Here is a 23,508-nt window from a genome sequence, read left to right on the forward strand (position 1 = left end):
GCCTCTCTAAACTCCTTAAACCTTGCTGCAGACTTTTAGAAACTTTGTTGTCGTTCTATAACAAGTGTGTGTGTGTGTGTGTGTGTGTGTGTGTGTGTGTGTGTGTGTGTGTGTTTCACTGTGTGATGTGTCACCTGAGGGTTAATATTAATAATAGATGGGAATAAAAGAACCTGTTTGCCTCCACCAGCCATCAAAGGATATCAAGACTACTTGACAAACTGCAGCCAGCAAAACAAACAGAGCCTGCAAAGTTAGTATTATTCAATAAATTCAACTTTGTTGACGGATATAAATGTGTCCATCTATGTTTCTGGCAGAATGGGTTCACGACAGAGCCTGAGGAGCACTCATTCTGTCTGGAGCCGCTTGGTACACCAGACCCCCAGGAAGTCTGGGAGAGCAGCCTGGGCTCCATCCCCTGAGGTTCATCTATGTTAGTCCCAACCCTTGCATTGGGCAGGAAAGCCAGTTTTCATGGCGCTCTGCCCCCTGTTCCTGGTGGCTTCCTGGATGAGGCTCTGGGCACTGCCCTGGTCAGCACCGTGGACAGAGCTGCACAGTGAGTCACCACCATGACTTAGCATTTTCTGTTAGCCATGGGGGAAAATGAGAGCAGGGAATTGATTTTTCTTGTATATTTTATCCTATCTAGTAAGTCCAAAATATCTTACCACATATGAAGCATTTGAGAGACTGACCAGATGAGTCAGTCCTGTGGCCAGTGAGAGCTGAAAAGAGAGTCTGTCTTGGTCCTCTTGGCTTACCTGCCCTAGGGCTCTATCTGAGGTGGGGTGGGGGTGGGGTGGGGGTGGGGTGGGGCGGGGTGGGCTTGGTCCTGGGAACTTGGTCTGGTGAGGCTCAAGACCTCAAGTAGAAGGCACCTTCCTCCACCCTGTGGCTCCTAGAGCCTTTCACTGGCTAAGCCGGGGGGAGGCAGAGGAAGGAAGATTGCAGTCTGAAAGCCCAGCCCCGAGGCTCTCTGCCTGCCTACACAGCTCTTTGGGACTCCAGGCACGGAGCTCCCCAGATCCCCGTGGGCGGAAGCAGTGACAGGCGTAGGCTGCTGTTAGCACGGAGAACCGCTCCAGGCTATACACAGAGCCACACCACCGCCACCTACACAGCTGGTGCTGGCTGCCCAGGACCCCTGCACTCACCTGTCGGTGGCCACAGAGTATAGAGGGAGAGAGAGGATGGGGGGCAAGAGCAGACACTGTGAAATGGGGGACACAGGTCAGGAGGAAGGGACCCCATTTTGAGGATTCACAGGAGCCACCCGCATGTCCCCGAGTGAGGTCATAGGCATCGTCCGCAGTTCTGCTGGTCCATTGCTGAGGAAGCCAAGGAAGGCAGAGTGAGGAGGGAGGGCATCAGGACAAGTTCAAGGACAGTCTAAAGCAGACAGTGTGGAGGAAGCTGAGGTCTCTGTGACCGGGATCCATGATGGTGAGAAGGAGTGACTGAAAAGGTGAGGCGTTGTATCCTGGTTGGGGGCATGCATTGCATGTATGGCAAGAAGATAATTTTTAACACACACACACACACACACACACACACACACACACACACACACACACACACACAATTCTAATCACAGATCTCCCAGGCACCTTTCTTCAACCCACAGGCCCCAGTCTATCTGTAAATGCCCACACAGGCATTCACTTGCTGGGTCTGAGACCTATCCATCAGGGATGCTGCGGTTACCCCAGTTTGGTTCCCATAGCAATGCCTGGAGGGTGGGGGAGGGGCAGAGGTGGCAACACAGGGAAGGTAAATAAAGAGCAACAGCTTTGAAACTGAGCAGCTGGGAGCAGCCCAGAGATCAGCTCCCCTCACTAAGGCTGCAGTCCAATGAGCAGCTCCGTCCTCACTGTTTTCATCCTATCACAGGCTCACATGCTGCTCTTGCGGACCCGGGCTCAGGTCCAGGGCAGGCAACCAGTCCGACATCCCAGCTGTGCCCTGGGGCTCGCTCTAAACGTTGATGGCCTTGCCATTCAGTGTGTGAGGGGCAGCCACAGCCAACCCTTGCTAACACCTCCTCCGTGGCAGTCCACAGAGCGCCATCCACATGCACGGCGCCTCCACTGACCTGTATGTCAGCCCAGCAGCAGCCACAGGAGCTGACACCATCATGGTCGTATTGACAGGTAAGGGGACACAGAGGGACATTGTGGCCACAGTGAGGAGGAGGAAGGGCCTGCTGTCCTAAGGCTGAGGCAGAAACAATGCTGGTCTCACAGTTCTATGGGCCATAGCTCACCCACAGGGTGTCACAGCTGTCCTTTAGAATGTGCCATGGAGAGCCTCAGGCAGGCTCTGGGGCTACATCTCAGGGCTCTTGACATATCCCTGGTCTTTGAAGCCAGCCACAGCAGTGAGTCCTTGCTGGAATCGTGCGGACATTGCTCTGGCACCCTCACAGTTCTCCCTCTGGCTTTCTCTGGCGCTCTCTGACACCTTGTGGTGACACTAACCCCACCTTCATCTCAAGATCAAGAGCAAGGCTGCTGTCTCCTGGTCCATGCTGAGTAATCTAACATGAAGGGTCCAGTCTGCCCACCATAAGGGTGATTGGCGGACCAGGGGGCCCCGCCAAGTGGAGGAAGTGTGTGTAGGTCACAGTGGTAAGGTCATTTACAGTAGGTAACCACAGGTTTGGTTGGTTGAGCTGGCCCTCGATGGGGAGATAAGCTGAGGTCAGAGCCCCGCTGCCTCATGGCTGTGACCCTGAGAGCTTCCCTGGGCCTGCTGAAGGAAGGGGCCACGCTGGGATGCCTGCAGAGAACAGAGGACTAGGCAGCGGACTGGGGAGAGGTTGGTAAAGCAAGGCATTAGTGAGAAAAGCTTCTGGGGTCCCAACCCAAGACCTCAGGTACCAGAGGAAGAACCATTGGAGCTGCCTGCCTCCCAGAAGGGAGCACTCAGCAACAGGTTCTAGAGCAGGGAGTCTGTGGCCCAACCACCTCACAAGACAGACATGAGGGGTGGTCTTGTGGCCCAGGACAGGAACTGGAGCCACAAGTGGGACCTGGGCTTAGGGGGAATCACTTCCCTTCTCTGGCTGAGACACTTGCTTCATCCCAGCTCCTCTTCCCGCACGTGCCTACTGGTAGCCCAAGGGAGACACACTTCCCAGCCCACACCCCATCTGCTCTTATCGGGAAGCCCTGTGCAGCAAGGGGGCCACCTGGGGGGGTCTGGAGAGAGTCAATCCCAATGAGGCTGCCTCCCAGGTTCTGGGTGCCGTGGGGGCCACAGGCCTCCTTACCATGGTGGGGGGGGGGACCCCAAGACATGCAAAGGTCTGGATGAACCACCAGCCTCATCAGTGTTTGCCTCCCAGAGGCCAAGTCTATTTCCAGGGCTCTGGAGAGAAAAGGGGACCACCTTCCAAAGCCTCCAACCTCCCTTGCCAGGAAGTGCCAGGGCCTCTTGCGAGGCTCTGCTGGCCTATGTCAAGTGCGGCCAATGTGGAGTGGACAGAACAGAGCCTCTGGGAGGAGGGAGAAGATAAAAATGGAAGAGGCTCTTGACCACGGTCACTGTCCCTGACTCTGGCTCACAAGGGCACCATCCCCTCGTCCCCAGTCGCCCTGAGCATTAAGAGACAAGTGGCATTTTCCAGAGGGAATGGACCAGGTGCCAGGGCCAAGCAGACAAGATAATTACGGGGGCTAACGGAGACTAAAAATAGCCTCCTTCACAGCCGTGCTCCTGGCAGGGAAGACGCCAGACTGCCAGCAGCCTGAGCCTAGGCTCTTCTGGAGGAAGGGTCACCTGTGTACAGGGCCCAGTCCACTTCTGGGGGCTATCTTGGGACTGATGCACAGGAGGTCTGTCCTCATGGGACAATAGACAAGTACCAAGACAGAAGGGATGCCCACAGCCCAGCCCAGAGACCTTATGGGGTAGCAGATGCCCATGGAGGGTGTAAGGGCAGGGCTCCAGAAGGTGTGCAGCAGTCTACATACAGAGATCTCACAGGATCCCTGCCTGGCCCTACCTCCATGCTGAAGGAGTCGCTGAGTCATCCTAGCAGGGACACACAGAGTTGGGGAAGGGAGGGTCACGTCTTCCTCAGGTGGCTGCGATCCTTGGGCGATGGTTGCCAGGCAAGACTTTGCCTCCCTTGGTACCCTCTCAGCCCACTAGTGTCCTACCACATTTTGCACAGGACTAGGACCCAGCATGAGCTTGGAAAAGGATACAGAACCAGCTTCTGGGTAGATACATTCACCGGCCATCTGCTCCCAGGGCTGTGCCTCTGGAAAGAGAACAGGTCAAGGAAAAGGCACACTGTTGTTGGTGAGAACACTGGGCGGACCAGCATAAAGCAGCTGGTGAGAGCCAGGCAGGATCCGGAGTGGGATGGCCCCCTTGTGGAATGAGGGTTGAAGGGACTCCAGCCAGCCCAAGCCTGGCAAACACAGTTCTGGCAGGCCTTGCCCTTCTCCCCATTCCCTCTGCCTTGCTAAAAACTGTTAGATTGTGTTCCTAAACCTGGCCCCCAGGGTCTAGTCCCTTATTTGGCCACTTCCTCCTCCTGAGGCTGACTACTGAGATCCAGCAATCAAAAGCCCCCTTTGGCTCACCTAATTAAAGTGCCCAATTAAAATTAAGCACCTCATCCCAACACAAGGTTTTCCCTTTTACCTTTATAAACCATCATTGGCCTATTTGCCACGTCTGTCTCCTCTCTATCCAGAGACTGTCCTTTGTCACCCTACCTCACTCCCAGGAGAAATATCCCTTCCCCTTCTCCCTCATCCTCTGTCTCCTGTCTTTGTCTCTTATTCCCTGCCTTTTGTCTCTCTGGAGCAAGCACATCTCCCTTGTGCTGGGAACTTGGTCTTGGGGGTCCTGAGCCAATACTGTCCTTTCAGGTGTGACATTTACTCAACCTATGTGAGAGCAGAGGACCTGGGAGGATGGGGAGGGGTTAGGGAGAGAAGCTGGGGAGGTGGAGAGAAATGGGGAGCGACAGAGTCAGAGAGAGAAACACAGAGAGAAGGAGAAAGGCGGGATGAGAGGCAGAGACAGAGACACAGAAACTCGAGAGACACAGTGAGATAAGGAGAGACAGAGGGAGACAAAGACAGAAATAGGAGGCAGACAAGGAATCAGAAATGGAGGCTGATGCAGGCAGAGATGGGAGGTAAGAGATGGAGATACACAGAGAGACAAAGGAGACAGGGGAGGATCAGAGGGGACACCGGGGATCTGTGATGGCGGAAACCAGACTGGCCCCCAGTCCTCTATCCAGGTCTCTCTGCTGGCTGGACCCTGGAGTAGGGGGAACCATCTAGAGGCATGGTGGACAGGATGAGGAAAGACAGACATGAGGAGGCTGTGTGGTTCACCTGATGACTCCTTGTCTCTCTTGGGCCTCAGAGGCTGATTAACCGACATTCATGTTGAAAGGGTTTTTTTTATGCCTAGAGGACAGTGTTATGTCTGAGTGTCCTGTAGAGCTCCGCATGGGGGAGCCCAGAAAGAGACTCCTGAAAAGTGCCTCCTCATGAGAGGTCAGGGTGGCTTCATAGCCCAAGGTGAGGGAGTTTCATCTCCTCTGGTTGCTGAGCTCATGCATTGTGTTTCAGATAAGATCCCGTACGTACCACCTGCACAGGTGCGATTCTTTGGGGGCATAAACAGGCAATTAGTTTGTGTTTCCTAACATGCTAGCAGATGGAGGCCGTTTACTGTGTCAGCAAGATGTGGCACCAACCCTTAAAAGGGAGGAACTCAAGTCTAAGCCTTTTTTTCATGAACAGAGACTATCCTGAGCAAGGCACCGTCTGAAGCCACTGCTCCTACCTGAAAGAGTTACCCAAGCAGGTGGCAGACACAAGTACTCAGGGCATCTGTGGCAATGGATCATCAGGCAGAGTGGGAGGCATAGGGAACCCACTGTGGAGCTCCCAAGAGCTGGCATTTGGTGAAAGCAAGCCTCACTGTGTAGACTGGGTGTCCATGATAGTGTGGTCCAGCCAGCTTCTAGGACGGCCATGGCACCTCTGCCAATACTCAGGCCAGGCTCTCCTATTAAGGTCTTGGGGGGGGGGGTTGGGTGAGCACTGGGGTTTCCCGTGTTGGTCTAGGCAGGGGTCATTCTGGAGTAGGCCCAGAAGGGCTGCTGGCTTGGACTCTATGGGACAGGAAGGACAAGAGCTTTGAGGAAGGACCTGAGAAAGGACAGACAGGAGGATGCCCTGTTGACTCCTTACCTCTCTTTGGCCTCAGTTTCCCTACCCATTTAAGGAGTGGACATTTCAGCTCTAGGGGTCACTCCAGACAGAAGTGGGGGCCTGTGGACAGAGGATCCTGTCCTATGCCTGCTTTCCAAATACCCTATACCCCCATACCCAAGCGGGTGCCTGGCTTCCTTCCCAGAGGAAACAGGCTAATGTATGCCACCCCGTGCCTTCGAAACTAGGGCACAAGCTGGGAGCTCTAGCAGGCGTGGGAGAGCCCCTCTGGGGGAGATAGAGACAAACCGGAAGAGAGGAGGCACCTAAAAGTCCTCATGTCCCCCCGTGGGAATGAGAGGTCAGAGAGTTACCTGTCAGAGGTAGAAGGCAGCTGGCTGGAAGGGGGAGTCGCGAGTGGCCTGTGGATGGCTGGAGTCAAGGGTCAGTGAGAACAGGAAGTGAGTTATCCCGGGTAGAGCCCCGTCTTTGGTCCGTCTGAACAGCTCCCTGACCCTCAGCAGAACCACTGCAAACTCAGCCAGCCCCTGACCCTTGCTCTGCCCCACACAGCATGAAAGTCAAGTTTACAAGGACGCCGCAACCCAGGAAAGATGTTGAGCTTGGCAGGTGGGGCCAGACAATGGGGGTTCAGTAGCAGGGACCCAGCCAGCTTGTCGTTCTGGATGTGTCTTAGACCAGACATCAGAAGCAGCGGGACTGCCCTGGCTACAATGTGAGCAAGACCTGTCCCACCCCACCCCACCCCACCCCCACCCCCGCCTCATGTGGACACGTGGGAGGAGCCCCTGGTGGAGTGAACGGGCAGCAGCTCACACTCATGTCCCCGCCAAAGGGACAAGCGAGTGCCACATCACCATGTGGGCAGTGGCAAGAAGTGCCTTGCCCTTAAGAAAGGTATGTCTCGCCGGGCGGTGGTGGCGCACGCCTTTAATCCCAGCACTCGGGAGGCAGAGCCAGGCAGATCTCTGTGAGTTCGAGGCCAGCCTGGGCTACCAAGTGAGCTCCAGGAAAGGCGCAAAGCTACACAGAGAAACCCTGTCTCGAAAAACCAAAAAAAAAAAAAAAAAAGAAAGAAAGAAAGAAAGGTATGTCTCCAGGGTGGAAAGGACACGAGGTATTCTGTGTGGGAAGATGATTCTGGAAGAGGGATGGTACCAGTCCAGGTCCGCTGCTTCCTGCCTCGGGCTCTCAGAGTTTTAGGGAAGCAGAACTCAGGACAGGGTTACCACAGTAGATAGCTCGTTGAGCCAGAGGTCCCAGGCCTCTGAGAGGGGAGAAGCAATGTAGAAAGAAGGCAAGGCCTTGGTCCCTCTGGGGCAGGCTCCTCGCACAGAGGGCACCTTGGAATTGACCCCTTGAGGCAAGAGGAAAGCTTTGGCTGCTGGCTGTGACACCTCTCAAGACACCAAGTGTCTGCCACACCCCTAATGGTGGCAGGCAGAAGCAATTGATTTTTAACAGGTCCTTCCACCCAGACAGGCCCTGAAAGCCTGGGGCCTGTAGTCCTGCTGTGAGTCCCAGTCACAGGCCAGGGCAGGGACATAGGACAACAGGCAGGTATCCCCTCCTCTCCTCGGCTCGGCCGTTCTCATCCTGTGCAGCGAATCCAGCTTTAGTCTCCCAGGGAAGCGGGAAGGAGGAAAGACATGTGGACAGACAAGCCCAGGTTTCTCAGCAAATCTTTTCCATTCACCTTCCAGGCCCCACCCAGGAAAGGAGTATGGCTGTCAAGACTCAGAGGAAGAAATATGTGTTACTGTGTGTGTGTGTGTGTGTGTGTGTGTGTGTGTGTGTGTGTGTGTGTTGGGGTGACATAGGAACCTACCGTCTGTTGACTATGGAAACAAATGTGGGGTCCCCCTGGGTGCCCAGGTGGCTGGTGATGGAGCCTCTTCCTCCATGGTGAATAGTGGGTGTCTTGAAGCCTGTGGGGTGCTGGTCATAGTAGCACAGCTGCTAATCCTCCTGCACCGGTTGGTGGCAGTCCATCATGACCAGCCCCAGGGGTGCTCTCCCAGTATCCCCTGGCTCTGCTTGAAGGCCACATAGTCTTTGTAGCCTCTGCTCCCTGTCACTGTCCCTGCCCTCCAGTCGCCTTCAGTGGCCTGGGTTTCCAGAGAGCCTTGCTGAATGAAGCACACTAACTGCTCCTTCCCATTGGCCCCTCACTGCGTTTCCCCCGCGCCCTGGGGAAAGGAACACACGCTGTGCCCTGGCAGGGTAAGCTGAGAGGCTCCAGCAGAGAACGGACCAGAGACCCAAGGAAAGCAGGCCTGCCATTGGCCCCAGACAAATCCCTCAGCCCCTCCCCACTTCTCCTTCTCCCTCTCCCATTCTCAGGCTCTTGGCCCTCCTTCTTTCCTACCCTCCCACCTCAATCCCCAGGGTACCCACTCACACACCTACAGCCACCCATCTTGTGCTAATCCCCCACACCCACTGAGAGAGAGGCACCCCAAGACTCAGTGTGCCCTTGAAAGAAGGGTGGGGATTGGGTCAAGCCCCTGGAACTGATCCACAAATGCAGTCTGTACCTCAAGGACAGGGTGTAGGTCGTCTGGACTCCAGGCTCCTTGCTTCATGGAAGGGAACAGCAGGGCAGGGAGCCGAGACTAGGTTGGAAGGGGTCTGATGTGTCTTGCCCCTCTTGGAATGGCCTTCTGACTCCTCCCTACCTAGGACTCAGCTGAGTCCAGGGAGTCTGGACTCATTCTCTCCATGGCCAGAGCAGATCTCCTTTACCTTCCTTGTCCATTTGAAAAGGTGTCCTTCATCTCTCCCACAGTCCTCAACATCTACGGAAGGCAGCGGCCCCATACCTGCACCTCTGCTCTGCTGTGAGTTCTGCCTGCCACAGCCCTGCCTGACTCACTAAAGCCACCTTGTCCCCGCACAGGGTGAGGCAGACTTGACATCAGAGAAAGACCACGACCTTGGGATGCGACTAGAGTCTGGCCGAACTGGATGTACAGGATGGGCCCAAGGGGCATCCTGGAGCCCCTGTGATGGGCCCAGCTCAGTACCAAATCCGAGGCAAGATCAGCTCTCTCTGCCTCAGTTTTCCTGCCCTACTGTGAGAAGACTGAGCAATCCATGATCCCCAATGGGTAGGTATAGCCAGGGCTGGTGAAGCATACAGGGAGAACAGGAAAGGAGGATGGGCCGGGGCGCTCTATCCCACGCCCCATGTGGGGTCTTTTGCCTGTTTCCCTGGGTACAGAAACACAGAACCATGCCCCAGATTGCTTGTGTTTGGAAAGCCTGTCAATCACAGCGGCAACTTATTAAAAGGAAAACCACGTCTGGTCCCAGGTTCTCGAGAGCAATAATAGTGTGGGAGCAAGAGAAAGCGGCCTTTCTCTGTGGTGGCACCCGCCTCCGCCTCCGCCACTTTCCTCCCTCTTATCAGCACTTTCAGTGTTTAAAAGAAACCGAGGGGAGAAAGGGCAGAGGCGGCTTTTCATCTTCCCTGGCATTTGTGGCTCCTGCTGGCCCTGCAGAGGGTGACGACACTTCCTGGCAGCAGGTGCCTTCCTCCTTCCCATCTGTAACCTGCCTCCCAGGCCTCTGCTCTGAGTCTGGCAGGCTCCATCCTCCCCTGGGCAGGTGCCGTGCTTCTTCCAGGCACCAGCGGGGGCAGCTCTTCCCAGGCTGGGCTGGGCTCATGCCATTCCTGGCTAGCCCCGTTGTCCTGCCTGGGACTCTAGGAAGCAGAACCCAGGCAGAGGGGACAGTGGGCATCTGGAGATGACCATGACAGTTGTGACAATCTATTGCACCCCTGGATTATTCAAACACACACCTTAATTCTGCGGTGCTCCAAAGGTGTCTCAGAGGTATAGTGGAAGTTCACAATTGGGCTCAAGGTGTTCATGTGTGTGTGTGTGTGTGTGTGTGTGTGTGTGTGTGTGTGTGTGTGTGTGAGAGAGAGAGAGAGAGAGAGAGAGAGAGAGAGAGAGAGAGAGAGAGATCATCAAAAGCCAATGGGCAAAGCTAAGTCCTCCAGGCTAGTGAGTGTTCTTCCATGGACACTAGCTTGAGTTACACCTGCCCATGGACTTAATTAGGCTAGGGTGATATAGCCTAGCAATCAGACAGTTCCTCGCCACCATTCTCTCCCTGTCTCCTGCTGGCTCTACTCCCTGAGGCCTGGCTGGCATGGGGTTTGAGCCCCTTACAGTCCACCTCCTCTCTCTCCCAGTAACCTGGCAGCAGGTGCTTTCCTCCTTTCCATCTGTAACCTGCCTCCCAGGCCTCTGCTCTGAGTTTGGCAGGCTCAGCTGAAGCTTCACAGAGGTGAAGCCATCTCGGACCTTGAACAGATTATTCCCAGGCCTTGAGCCCCAGCCCGGACAGAGTTAAAGATGGTTTCCCATTTTGCAGATAAGAAAACTAAAGGCTAGAGAGATGGCACTTGCCATTCTGTAGACAGGTCACTGACCCTGTCCCTAGATTCCAGGCTGAGCCAGAGTGAGCTCAACTCCGCGGAAAAGATGCCTTGCAATACATTTTGCTACCCCAGCAGGGATTAACAAACCCTACTGGTCAGGGTCCAGGAATGAACCAGGCCTAGAGGCCATGGGGTTGGCCTCTGGGGGCCCTGAGGGCCTTCCAGGCCAGGGACTCCAGAAGTTTCCCTGGGGTCCCTAAGCATTGTTCCTGGCCCCTGTGCCCCTCCTTAGACCTCTTTAAGCAGTCACCTCCAGGAGAGCAGCCTCCTCTGAGGTCCTGCTTTAGCCCGGCCCACATCCCGGAACAAAACAGCACAGAATCCAGGAAATTTCATGGTTTTATTAAGAAAATCTTATATGTGTGCATATATATCTCTATATCTATATAAAAGTCTGTCTTCGAGGTAAGATGGTATGGACAGATGGCCTGGCTGGATTTTCAAGGCTTGGCGGAAATAGGGGATAGCCACACTCTCTTGAGATCTCCGGGGTCTCCCCAGTCCCCAGGGCCTCCCTCCTGTGTAAGCCAAATGAATATGGGTCGTGGCTTATGTGAAAAAAAATAAATAAATAAAGCTGTGGGGCCCGGCACACACTTCAGTGGAACTGACTGGTCCCAGGACACCAGTGGACCAGGCGGATGGAGGAACCTCGACAAGACCCGCTCGGACTGCAGACACAAGCAGCTGCCAGCACGAGGCAGTGGAGCTGGGGCATGGATGGGGCTCAGCTGGGCAGTAGCAGGGCAGGGCAGTGCCTGCAACATCCCAGGATCCAAGGCCTGGGGGGCTGCTGAGACTGGGCTTGGACTAGCAGGGCAGGGCACAGCAGGAAAGGATGGGCTGGGCTGGGGCCCAAGCCTTAAGGCTCCTGCAAGGTTCTGGCGAGGGCCAACGGCCACTCAGCGAGCTGGGTTCTGTGCTAACAGACCCTGCTCAAGCTGCAGTGGCTCTTGGCGGGCAGCGGGTGGCCAGCGGGGTGGGGCAGCGCGGCAGCCCCTGACTTCACGCTGGCCCGTCTTCACCTCCAGCACGCAGGCTGAGTTGGAGTGCTGCCCTCTGCCAGGCACCTCCTCTCTGTAATCATGTTTTCTCTGCCCTGAAAGTATCTTGGAACTTCTGTGCAGACAGCTCCGAGAGAGAGAGAGGAGGAGACGGTGCCCGGGCTGTGGTGGTGCCCGTTCCAGGCATGGCAAGGAAGACTTCTCAGCAGCCTTGAGACCTGAAGGAGACAGGAAGCAGCAAGGTGGTTAGAGAACTGCTCATCCTGGCATCTGCGGGGGGCAGTAGTAGGTCACCCTGTCCCCAGCAGGTGCCCCTTGTGCCCGTCAGGACTTCTCAGAAAACCCAGAGATCCAGAGTGGCTGGGATCTGGGGCCTGGTCAGGGCAGGAGGCAAGAGTCCCTTACCTGATATCATTCTCCTGGCTCTGAAGGTGCCAGCTGCTGCCTCAGCTGGGTGTGAGGACTCAGCCCCTCTGGGACCCTCCGCCTGCCACGGCTGAGTCATGGAGCTGAGCGCTGCTTTTCTTCGCTGGTATGAATCACTGCTGGGGTGAGAAAGCATAGGGTCCCTGTGAGCTGGCTCAGCAAACTCCCCCAGTACCGCCCCCTCCTCAGCGCCCTCCTCTCTCCCTGCAGTACCAGTGTCCACTACGATGGCACCCACCCTGAGGGCCACTCCATCCCATCCCTGCAGCTACTTTGCTAGAGAAGCCCCGAGGGCTTCCTGGAAAATGGACTTAGCTCTGCGCCCCGCCCCCCCCCCCAACTCCAACTCTAGATACATGGGGCAGGGCTCACCTGGGGGCCAGGAGGTGCCATGATGTCAGGTCTGCTGCTTCAGCTGCATTTGTGGGTTTAGCTCACCCCTGGGAGGGGAGCTATGCTGCCCAAGGTTGCCCAGCTGCCCTGGGAGGCAGCGAGGGTACGAGCTGGATCTGCGGTGTCTGCAGGAGCGGGCTGCATTCCCTGAAGTCGAGGTTCTCTTGGCAATGGTTCTGCTTTTAGCTTCTGCCCTGGGATGCCCCTGGGGTGTGGTGCCTGCTGCTCTTTGCCTTCCAGACACTTGTTTCCCGATTACCCAGAGGACTGGGGCACTGGAGCAGAACGAGTGATGGTCTGAGAGTGTAGAGGGTAAGGCCAGGGGGACTGGGGCCAGGGCAAACAGGTGAGGGGTGGGTGGCAGGTGGGAGCCCTGCGGGAGAGGGGCTTCTTGATGTCATCCGTGTAGCATGGTTGTGTGGCAGTTGTCTGTGAGTCAGGCCAGGGGGTGAGTAGATGTCTGGCTGGACAGGGCACCCCTTTGGGAGTCAGCCCCAGCTCAAGTCCTAGTTGGCAAAGGCCACAGGCTGGGTGTGGCAGGCAGGCTGGGGACCCTGGGCTGGCCCCTCCCTCTATTCGGGCTGGGTCCTGTCGCTGGCTACTGACTCGCTGGTAAGGGCAGGTGTGAGGGCCTCGGTCTCATCTTCTGTGGGCAGTGGGGTGCCAGTAGGCTCAGCCGCCTGCTCCAGGCCGTCCTGCACTTCCATGCCCCTCTGGATGAGCTGCTCCAGAGTCTTGGGCAGTGGGTGGCGTAGAAAGCGCTTGAGCTTGGGCTGCAGGGTGCCCACCACATACTGGATGATCTCCTCCTCTTCAGCGTCCACGTACAGCGTCTGGTACAGGTCCCGCTTGCGCCAGAGGAACTGGTCCAGCGGCTCCCCCTGCTTCTGCGGCAGGTCCAGCTCCCGCTGGATGGCTTCCCGGGAGAGCGTGCCCTCGCTGTACTGCAGAAACTCCTTCTTGAACTCCACCCAGTTCTTCACGGAGCCCTGCTTGAACTCCCACCACTTCTTGGCCGGCCCGTTCATGTGGTTCTGGATCTGGGACAGCCAATACTCTTCGGAGCCACCCACCTGCCGCAGGTACTCTTCCAGGTGGCTCAGGAACTCCCGTGGGTCCTCGAAGATCTGCGTATCCACACCAGGGCTTGGTTGCCCATCCTCACCGGACCCCCAAGACTGGTATTGCTGGGCCTCCACTGACTCCTGATCAGGCAGCTCTCCGGCAGCAGGTGGTGGGGTGATGGCATAGGGGCTGACGGTGTAGTCATAGCCATCAGCTTCCTGGCAGTAGGGCTCTGGACCCCCTACACCTACAGAGACCGTGTGGCGAGCCGGCTCGTTGCCCACCGGGTACTTGCCGCCCATGGACTCCAGGCGGTCGGCCCACCTCTCCAGGCGGTAGAAGACCTCCCTCCACACGTGCATCTCACGCTTGACCCAGCGCTCCAGGTTGGCGATGGTCTCCTGGCAGCGGCACAGACAGGCCTTGATGGACTTCTTCCAGCGCTGTGAGTCACTGGTGGGCACATAGCCGTCCAAGTTGTTCTCCAGCTTGCCCACCGACCTGTGCAACCCTTTCAGCTCTCGCTCCACCTGCTTGGACACTTCGGTCAGCAGGTGCCGGTGGGTCCTCCGCACATGCTCCAGCATCTCGGCTCGGCACTTACCGATCTGCAGGATCACATTGGGCTTGGCTGCCGGCCCGCCCCGCTGGGCAGGGTAGGCGTGGAGGCCACCGGTCGTCATATGGTCCAGCTCCATCTGCTCGCAGGTGCTGAGGCTCCGGACAGGCTGTGAACTCCTCTGGGGCAGAAGCGGGAAGGCAGCAGAGCCGGCGGCGTCGGTGGGCGCGGAGCGGCACTGGCAGGTGCGCGGTGATGCGCGGAACTCAGCGAGAGCGGCAGGCGCGCCGGTGCTGAAGCTGGTGAGGCCCAGAGACTGCAGTTGCTGGAGGACGAGTCGCCCGAGCACTGCACCGGAGCCGCCGCCGGCGGCTCTTTATGCTGCGCGGGGCCCGTGGGCGGCAGCTCTCCGAGCCCCGGCTCCCATTGGCGGTGGCCAGGCTGCGCGCCAGCGCCCGCCCGCGCCCTCTCCTGCCGCAGGCCCCGCCTTCCCCGCGCCTACTCGCTCCTCTCCCGCGGGTGCCAGCAAGGACCCGCCCCTTCACAGCCGGCTCGCCTGGAGTGACTAATCTGCTCTGCTGCGCGCCTCCCACAGGGAGCTCTGGGACAGGAGGGTCCATGGAAGGCCAGAGACACACTCCTGGGCAGCAAGCATGGGGGTGAGGCAAGTTATTATCTGCTGTTTGCCTTCAGGGTCTCATGATCTCTTTTCTTAGGGGTCAGCTGCACACCAGCCCTCTGGATCATTGATGTCCCTATCCTGACCCTTGCCCAACCTGAGCACATAGTATGCAACCTCAGAAGAGCCTGGTAGGACCCCCCTCACTCCAGACCCATCCATCCTCGGCTGCCTGTGGTTAATGGCGCGCGCGACAGAGAGAGAGAGAGAGAGAGAGAGAGAGAGAGAGAGAGAGAGAGAGAGAGAGAGAGAGAGAGAGAGAGAGAGAGAGAGAGAGAGCCTGTCCAACCAACCACATCCCAAGGGTCATAAGTCCTAGCCTGGTCCAACTCTGTGAGGGACTCCTCGCAGGCAAGTCTCTTTCTGGGCCCCTGCATTGGTGTTTTGTGGTGACTGAGTGACTCCTGTCTGTATGTCAGTGGCTAAACAGGACTGCAGTGCCCTGAAGCTGATACATCACTTGAACCTGCACAGACACTGGACTAAGGTATAGGGAGAGTGGGAGGCGCAGGCAACATCGCTGAGCCCGGAAGCCCCCAGGACACAGCCAGAGCTGGACCAGAAGCTTCAAGACTTCTAAGAGGTTAGACTGGAGGAAGGAGGGAGGGAGGAGGAAGGGGAGAGGAGAAGGAGCTGGCAGAGGAAAGCGAGATACCATATAAGGAATGGGGCTCCGGAAGCTGAGATTCCCTCTAGAGGGAGGCCCCTTCCGATTCCCTGGCAACAGCGCTGTGGTGCAGTGGGGGAGGGCATCCTTCTCGGCTTATTCCAAGCTAGATACATGGGTCTGGGTCTCCCATCCCCTGGTGTTACTTGGGGACATATCACTGCCCACAACAGAAGCCTGAAGGGGCCCACAGACACATGGTGCCTGCGAGAACATCTTCCCCCCTCTGCCAGCTCCCCCTCTCTCTCACTCATACATACACACCGAACACTCATAGCCCCCGACACTTAGCCTACTCACAGCTTTCCACACACACTCATGCCCCCCACTCACAGCTCTCCGTGAACACTAGTCCCCCCACTCACACGCCTTCACCAAGACTCATGACCCCTACTCACAGCCGTCCACACTACTGCCCCCCACTCACAGCCTTCCATACACACTAATGCCCCCCACTCCACAGCCTTCTACACACACTAATGCCCCCCACTCACAGCCTTCCATGCACACGAATGGCCCCCACTTGCAATCCACACGTACTCATACCTCAGCCTCCCCTATCCCACTCTTGTTCACACACCTACAGAAATCCCCTCACCTTGTACCCCCCAGAGCCCCTCCCCTGCTCTCTGAATGTCTTGAGGAGCCCTGTCTCACTCAGAGCCAACCTGTCTCCTCCTTCCCCCCACGGGGCTTCCATCCCTAAGTGGAATGTCTTTTGTGGGGGGACCTCCCCCAAAATGGCTCTCCTGGCATTTCTAATTAGAGGTGAGTGGGCGGACACAGAAGGCAGGCGGAGGGGCACCACCACACGGAGGAGAACCAGGCAGAGAAATTACTAGAATAGGAACCAGCTAGATCCTTCCTGGAAGCTGGAGGCTGCAGGTCTGAGTGTGGAGCTGAAGGTTGACCAAGGTCCTACGCCATGGGTTCAGGCTGATGAACCAGCTGGACTCTGTTCAGTCTGTAGCAGCAGCAGCCCTTCAGTGGCCAGAGTCAGCCCCTGTGTGCCCACAGCAGAAGCCAGTGGACAGCCCCCCGGAGTGGGGAAGCTGGGGAGGAGCAGGGAGGAGCAAGCAATCCGGAGGTGACCACATGAGGCACTGTGCCTAGGGGACAGTATCCTCCACACCCCATTTGTAGGGGAATTGTGCCCAGATGGTGAAGGTCCCAGTGCTGAGGCGCTATGACCCTCTGGCCACCTCATCTATCCCCATAGAGAACAGTCCATTCAGGCCACTGTTCCTGAGACACTCTGTTCTGAGCCCCACGGGGGTGACTGGTCACATGGAACTCTGCTTCCTCCTTCAGGGTCTTCAGAAGCCGTGAACACAGGAGCCCAGTGACAGGTGACAGGCGCAGGCAACAGCCACTGCTGCTGTGGGAACACTTAATCGCTGCCCAATTATCGCCCCAGAAGTCCTCAGCAAACCCCCGCACTGCAGCCTGGGGCTACATTCTGCCACTGGAAAAGAGGCCAGGCTGGTTCCCTGCCTCCAGGGAGGGGGACTTCTAACCCACACTCCTCCAGTACCCCCCCACACACACACACGCACACCAATCCTGCCCCATGAGAGAGGTAATAGTGCCACTCTCCTCAGCCCCCTTGAAGGTTGGGGGAGAATCTAGGGGTGTTGGGGGCTGGGCCTATGCAGGGAAGGAACGGGGGGGGGGGAGGGGGGGAGGAATCAAAACCAGCCTACCCCAGAGATTCTAGATGTCTGGCCCAATGAAAAACAGGAGTCCTCGGGGATGGGGCAGGCCTGAGTGACCTCCGTGAGTCCTTAGAGTGCTAAGCTCATCCAGGTGACCAGGTAGCCCTGTCGGTCCTGCCCTTTGCTCCCCATGACTCCAAACACCCTGGGCTCTGACCTCACAGCCTTTGCTTTGGGATGCTGTGATGCTGAGCTGCCTTTTTCCAGGTGGGCCCCCTCCCAATATGTCAGGCAGAGAGCTCTGTGGCCAGGGAGTGTCCCTCAGCCTCCTGTCCTGCCCCTGTCCCTGGAACCTCTAGCTCTGCTCTCCTGCTTCTCTCCCCCGCCCCAAGATCTTCTGTAAGTACAAGCTTCCTGGCAGGAATCACATGTGTCCGGGTCCCCACCACCTAGGCTCCCAGAGGCATGTGGGCTTTAGGGCCCCTTAAGTTGCCTCTCTGTTCCTATAGGATAGCTTCAAAGTTCCTTCATGGCCACGGTGGGACACAGCTGTCCCGGCCTGGCTAGAGGGTCTTCCCAGCAGATGTTTTTTTTCCAAAGCTGGACAGTTAACACCCAGTAGTAACGAGGGTAAGAGGACAGCTCCTTCAAGGACAGATCTCATGGCCATCCCTCTACCTGCATACTAAGGTATACCGTGAACACACAAGTGTGTGCCTGTACCCATGAACAAGCACACACACACACACACACACACACACACACACACACACACACACACACACACACCTTGATCATCCCTCTACACACACCCCCACATGATATGGGCTGTGGGACTCCATTCCTCATGGAGCCAGAAACCAGGGCAGCAGAGGTGGGCATGGCAGGGATCTTGTGGGCTTCCTGCTCTCAGCTGCCCACAGTTCTGCCATCTGTGTGGGCACAGGAGAAGGGGTATATAGGCTAAGCTTCAGGACTTCCTGCCCAGCTCATGGCCCAGTTGTCTTTATCAAATCTCTAGACAGCCTCCTGCCACCAACCACTTTGCACAGATGTCCTTTGCTGTCTGGACAGCCACAGCTCCTGGTCCTACTTCTCAGCTCCAGGGATGATGATGCCCGGTTACCCTGGCCGACTCCAGGTCTGTACTCTGAGTTGAAACCGGGGGCCCAGAGCAGTCATTTGGCATAGATCTGAAGAGAAAGGGGTGAGCCCCTCCACAGCCCCTTCTAATCACCTGGCCTCACTTTTCCCTCTGTGGCAGTGGGGGGGGGGGCAAAGCCGGAGTCCTTCCTGGGTGTCAGTATGGGGCAGGAGAAGGGAGGAGACCCCACCTCCAGTCCGCAGGACTAGGCTCTGTGGGCTTCATAAGCCCCTGTATACTGACTCTGAAGGCCTCCCAAGCTCAGGCTGAGCCGACATGTGAATGAGCCACCGGCAGGAGGGAGGCCACCTGGCCCTCCCACCAGCCTTCTGCTGGCTGAATGACTTCCAGTCACCCCCACTGCCAGTCTCTGGACCCAGTAGGGCTGGGCGATGATGGTCTCAGGAGCTGAGGGTTGAGGGTTCTAATCTCCCCCAGGGCACATGAATACACAGCAGTTTGGAGGCTGAGACCGAAGGAGAACATCAAGGTCGGGGAAAGACTGAGGGAGATGACAGGGAAGCAGAAAAAGATGGAGAATCCAAGACAGGGCTGCTGTTCAATTTCTCACAGGGGAGTTCTCACTTGGTTTCCATAGGGGCCCTGTGAGGTGGGAGATCTGCCTCAGACCACTGAGCTAGCCACCAACAGAGGCAGGCTAGGGTACAGAGGCGGAGGAGCAGGACTGGAGCCCTGAGAGTCTGAGGTGCTCTCCCCCCAGGGCTCAGAGTCCTCCTCCCCTCCCTTCCCAGCAGCCTTCCTTCCTGAGCCACGGGAACATGTTCTCTCTGCACCCACCCCTCCCCTTCCTTCCTTCCTTCCTCTTCCGTCTGGCAAGCCTTGTGCTACATCCTTGTCCCTGGAACAGGCAAGGCAGCCTGTTCGTTCAGGGCCCCCACACACCAGACCCTCCTCCCTCCTGTCTCCTCCCTCCTCCTGCCTGCCTCCTGCCTCAACACCTCCAGTCCAGCCTCTAAGGAAGCCTGGTATTTTTCCATGGATCCTATACAGCCTCCATGCTCCATGAGCCCCAGGCATTTCCCACTGCCCACCTGGCAGTGGACAAGGACACAGGTTTGTGGGAGTCTGTCCTCAAGAGACCTACGTTCCTCACTGAACCCAGTCATTATTCATAAGGAAGACTGAGGTCCAGAGAGAGCCAGACACCTACGCAAGCCACACAACAATGGAGGTTGCCAGAAGAAGGGTAGGAATTGGGTTGGCGGTCTGAGGGAGACCTCTAGTTTCCTAGAGTCATTATGTAGGACACTTCCTTGTGCTATGTGATCATGGGTAAGTCTCCCTGAGTCCCTACCCCTTCCCTTGCCTCAGTTTCCCCACTGGTGGTCCTCTTCTAGATTGGCCACTGCCCTCTGCAACTTGTCAGCAAGGTGGCCTTGCTCAGAGCCTCGGAACTTGGCAAAGAGTGCCCAGTACTCCCTTCCTGGGGGTTCTTAGTGCAGGGAGCAGGTCGGCCCCTCTAATGGTCATCGCTCAAGCTAGGACAGTCTAGAACAAGGTAGGAGAGGCCACATGGGCATTGTGGGTACAGATCTTGGGACTCACATGCTAGGAGGCAAGTTTAAGGGTAGAAACAAGGGACGGAGCATAGACCTGGGGAAGCCCTTTGGGTTCTTTGTTGGGCAGCCCGCCTGAGCCTGGCCTGAGAGCCGTGGACAGGAACTCTCCTCTTGCGACTTCCTGAGGCCATGTGTGACCTCATGCCGCTCATTCAGGCCCTCAGTCTCAACCATATAACAGGCAGACTGCACTAAGTGGCCACTAGGGTTCCTCTTCGAGGCCAAGAGAGAGAGCTGAGTGGCCCTGTGGCTATGAGGCTCCTGTGTCCACCCAACTGCCCGCTCCCTTGCTCAGTTGACAAATGCCAAGCCCAGTGTTAAAACGAGAAAGACGTGACTCCCTGTGCCTCTAGGAAAGGGTCCCCAGGCCCAGGAAATGCCGAGTCTGGTGACTTGGCCTGTCCTGTGTGCATCCCCACAGAGCCCCTAAGCATGAGTGGCCAATCTTGGTGTTCATGCAGGTCCGGCAGTGTGTTTTGCTCGAAACCAAATGTGTCCCAGTCACAGCACCCTTTTGGTTTTCCTGGCATACCTGCATGCATGCCAGAACTGGGTGACTCTGGGTTCTGCCTGGGCAATGGTGCTCAGGGGCCCCCAAGTAGGCAGGGGCTAACAGCCAGAAATAAAGAGGGACTGCCAGGTGAATGGGGCAGCACCCTGGGCCAAGGGCAGCAACGTAGCCCAGTGGGTTCTGTCCACAGGAGGCCGAATGTGAAGGGTAGCCAAGACCAGGTATCAGGGCGAGTCAGGTCTCCCTCATGCTGGCGAAGATATCAACCTTGGGCCAAGGGTTAATGTGGCCGGGACCTCTTCAACCTAGGGAGGACAAGAGGGTAGAGGATGGAAAGAGGCCAGATGTGGGGAAATGACTTGGGGTTGATGTCCCCGTTGTGTGAGCTGTCCCTGCTGTGGAGAGAAGGTCCAGGAACTACGGCTACCCCGAGAGAGGCAGGAATAAAGACTACCAAGGTTCCCTTATATCCAGGTAGCCAGGACCGAGCTGGGGAGCAGGGGCAGAGTTACGGCCCAGGAATCAGCCGGAGGCATGGGAGGCTGGGCTGAGGTGGGAGTTTGGCAGCCACCCTCAATCTCTGCTCCACTGGGGCCCTAGCCAGGCTGAGTGCCCACCCACTGCCTCCTTGTGTGCCCACTGGGCTGGATCATGAAGGAGCAGCAGCTCTCCATCAGGTTGGGGGGGGGGTGCTGCCAGCTGGCCCATGCAGACACCCCCCAGAGCTGGGAGTTCAGATGCCCATGCCAGTTAGAGGGTGGCGTCCAAGGCTGCCACCCCCACCCTGGCGGCTCTGTTTTCCTGCTGTTCTCTGCAATTTCATTTAAATACCTCCCCAGAGCCAGCCCAGCAGCATCCGCTTGCTTCTCTTCCGGCACCATAAAAGGAGAGCGGCTGAGAATAGCTGAGCCATGACGCAGCAGCAGCGAGGAGCTTCCCCACGCAGGAAGGCTCTGCGCATTGAGGCTGCTGCCACCCAGGGCCCGCCCTGCCCTGCGCCTGCTCTGCTCCTGCCCTGAGGGAGAGGCGGGGACCAGAGTCCCGGGCAGAGAGCTGGGGACTGGTCGCACTGCCCCTGCCACTGGTGGCTTGGTGACTCTAACAAACCTAGACCTGCACAACTTAGACTCCGTATCAGATATCTGTTTGCCTGTGCCCTAGAGTTCTGGGCCCCAGGCAAAGCAGGTGGCCCTGGCCCTGGGCGGTAGCTCCCCAGCCCTGTAAATACTTAGGGGCTGTGTACAGGTTGAAGGGTCCAAGGTCTGGGTTGAGCATGGCATAGTGCCAAGATGAGGACATCTAAGGATGCCTGCAGTACGTATGGCACCTCACTCTGCCACACAGGGGAGAGAGGTACCAACGGGGACAGAGCACAGTGCTCTGGAAGAGTCCAAATCAATACAGAGAATTTCAAGAACCAGAAAGGCTTCCTGGAGGAGGAGTTTGGGGGTGGCCTGAAGAAAAGGGCACAGGGAGGGCAGGGGAAGCCAGTGCTGCGTCCCCTCCTGGCTCCCTCATGGCCTTGGATCGTGGTTACCCTCTACTGGCTGGTGACCCCTCCATTTTCCTTCTCTGGAATGCTGGACCTGGACCCGTCTCCTCAGCTGCCTCCTCCTACTGGAGACAGCTCATCTGCTGCCACAGGCCAGCTGGGCTGAGTTCTTAAGCCTCTGTCCTGGGCTTTGAAACTGGTGGACCACAGCCAGCCAGCTCCCAGTGTAGCTGCAGACACCTGGATGCCCAGGCTTTCCACTTCCTGTAGTTTCCTAGCTAGGCAAGCAAGTCTCTACCATTAGTGGGTCTCAAGGGCACCAGGCATAATCCTTGATCCCTGGACCCACTGGAAAAGTGGGTTCAGGGTCTGCCCCAAACTGCCCAGTTGAGCAGCAGCCCACCCTGCTTAGCCCACATTGGGCGCCAGATATTGGAGAAATTATTGGCCACTCCACGTAGTTAAAAGGATATTTATTTAGTGGCATAACTCACAAATTAAGTAATAGATAGGTCGCGGGGTCTGGGGAAGGTGTATCGCAGTCCAGCGGTGTTCTCTGGAGCTCTGCTCAGTCAGCCTCCACCGTTCAGCGTCCCAGGACAGAGAGCCGACTATTGTACGGACTTTCTAGAAGGTGACCCCTGACACTGCAGCGGTCAGCTGACCATCACAGCTGTGACCTTCACTGACAGTGTGACCACCACAATTGCCACCACATCCCAGTCGCCTCCTCACCATCATTGTCCCCACCAGTACCACATCTCCAAGCATTACCCCCATCAGCCCGTGACCACCAGCAGGACTCCACTTTACCTGCCCCTGTGACCCCCACACTGGCACCCCCACCCTGACCTCCATACTGTCAACCCTAACAACACCATCCCTGTCACCTACCATTGCTCCCACAGTCAACATCTGCATTGCCGTGGCCACCTGCCACCACCCTTACACTCATGACCCTTAGTTCCAGGAGGCTTCCCACTGCCAGCATTTCAGAGTCAAGGAGTGAAGGCTTTGAGAGAGCTGGTCCCATGTGTGTTCTCGCTTGTGTCCTTGGGGAGATTTTATTCCAACTCCCTGGCTGGTGAGAAAGACGGAATCCCAATCCAGACCGTTGGTTCCTGGGACAGGACTCCTTTGAAAGTAAGGCAGGTTGGGTTGTCTGTCCAGAAGGGCCCATCGCCTCCCTCCAGACAGAGGGAGGGCATCCGTGGAGTGCAAGATCTCAGATGATCTTGGCTAGCCCAGTAGTCAGAAGGGAACCCTGTCCCTGTCTCTGGAGGACCTCATTTGGCATCAAGTTAGATAAAGCCCTGGTCCATCCCCAGAGCTGGGCAGACAACAGCTAGTAGTTCTGAAAGGCTTGCAAGCTTGCCCTTAAAGGAGCATGACTATTGGTGTGTTTTTGTCGATGACCTGGGGAGGCGCCTCCACCACTAAAGAAGACACGCCCTTGCTAAGAGCACCTGAGCTTGGGGCCCTGATGCATTTTAAGGCTTTTGTTCAAGTACCATGCTGTGTTCTTCTGTCCAGCTTCCATCCTCACCTGGGAAGTATCACAGTGGCAGATGAAAGCCTGCAGCCCTGTGGTGATTGGCTACACCAATGGGCAGCAGTGGGCAGAGGGCAGGGAGAGTGGACACATGAAGCGCCCTCCTCCAC

The 23,508-nt window shown here is 57.0% G+C and overlaps 1 protein-coding gene and 2 long non-coding RNA genes across 4 annotated transcripts; 2 read left to right on the forward strand and 1 right to left on the reverse strand.

Annotated features, from left to right (window-relative positions):
* The first annotated feature begins 905 nt into the window (after positions 1 to 905).
* On the forward strand, positions 906 to 7,306 carry LOC121824479 (uncharacterized). The gene is made up of 2 exons (XR_006066377.2): positions 906 to 1,471; positions 1,897 to 7,306. It is a non-coding gene; the product is annotated as an uncharacterized LOC121824479 (long non-coding RNA).
* A 3,688-nt stretch (positions 7,307 to 10,994) lies between these two features.
* Arc (activity regulated cytoskeleton associated protein) lies at positions 10,995 to 14,591 on the reverse strand. 2 transcript variants are annotated; one of them, XM_006989263.4, is made up of 3 exons: positions 12,474 to 14,591; positions 12,081 to 12,220; positions 10,995 to 11,893 (listed from the first exon to the last, which is right to left on the reverse strand). In XM_006989263.4, the coding sequence occupies exon 1, from the start codon at positions 14,255 to 14,257 to the stop codon at positions 13,067 to 13,069; it is 1,191 nt and encodes a 396-aa protein (XP_006989325.1). In that variant the 5' UTR covers positions 14,258 to 14,591; the 3' UTR covers positions 10,995 to 11,893; positions 12,081 to 12,220; positions 12,474 to 13,066. The 2 variants fall into 2 exon arrangements, with proteins under 2 accessions (XP_006989325.1, XP_015863239.1); XM_016007753.3 differs by having other exon boundaries at positions 12,081 to 12,217; positions 12,474 to 14,504.
* A 225-nt stretch (positions 14,592 to 14,816) lies between these two features.
* On the forward strand, positions 14,817 to 16,904 carry LOC121824287 (uncharacterized). The gene is made up of 3 exons (XR_006066110.2): positions 14,817 to 14,928; positions 15,217 to 15,380; positions 16,776 to 16,904. It is a non-coding gene; the product is annotated as an uncharacterized LOC121824287 (long non-coding RNA).
* Positions 16,905 to 23,508: the final 6,604 nt, after the last annotated feature.

The sequence above is a fragment of the Peromyscus maniculatus genome, chromosome 20 (genome assembly GCF_049852395.1).
Source record: "Peromyscus maniculatus bairdii isolate BWxNUB_F1_BW_parent chromosome 20, HU_Pman_BW_mat_3.1, whole genome shotgun sequence".
Taxonomy (NCBI): Eukaryota; Metazoa; Chordata; class Mammalia; order Rodentia; family Cricetidae; genus Peromyscus; species Peromyscus maniculatus.

Excerpts from the sequence above, each read along its gene's own strand:
- Arc (XM_006989263.4), bottom strand. The coding sequence starts at position 14,257 with ATGGAGCTGGACCATATGACGACCGGTGGCCTCCACGCCTACCCTGCC.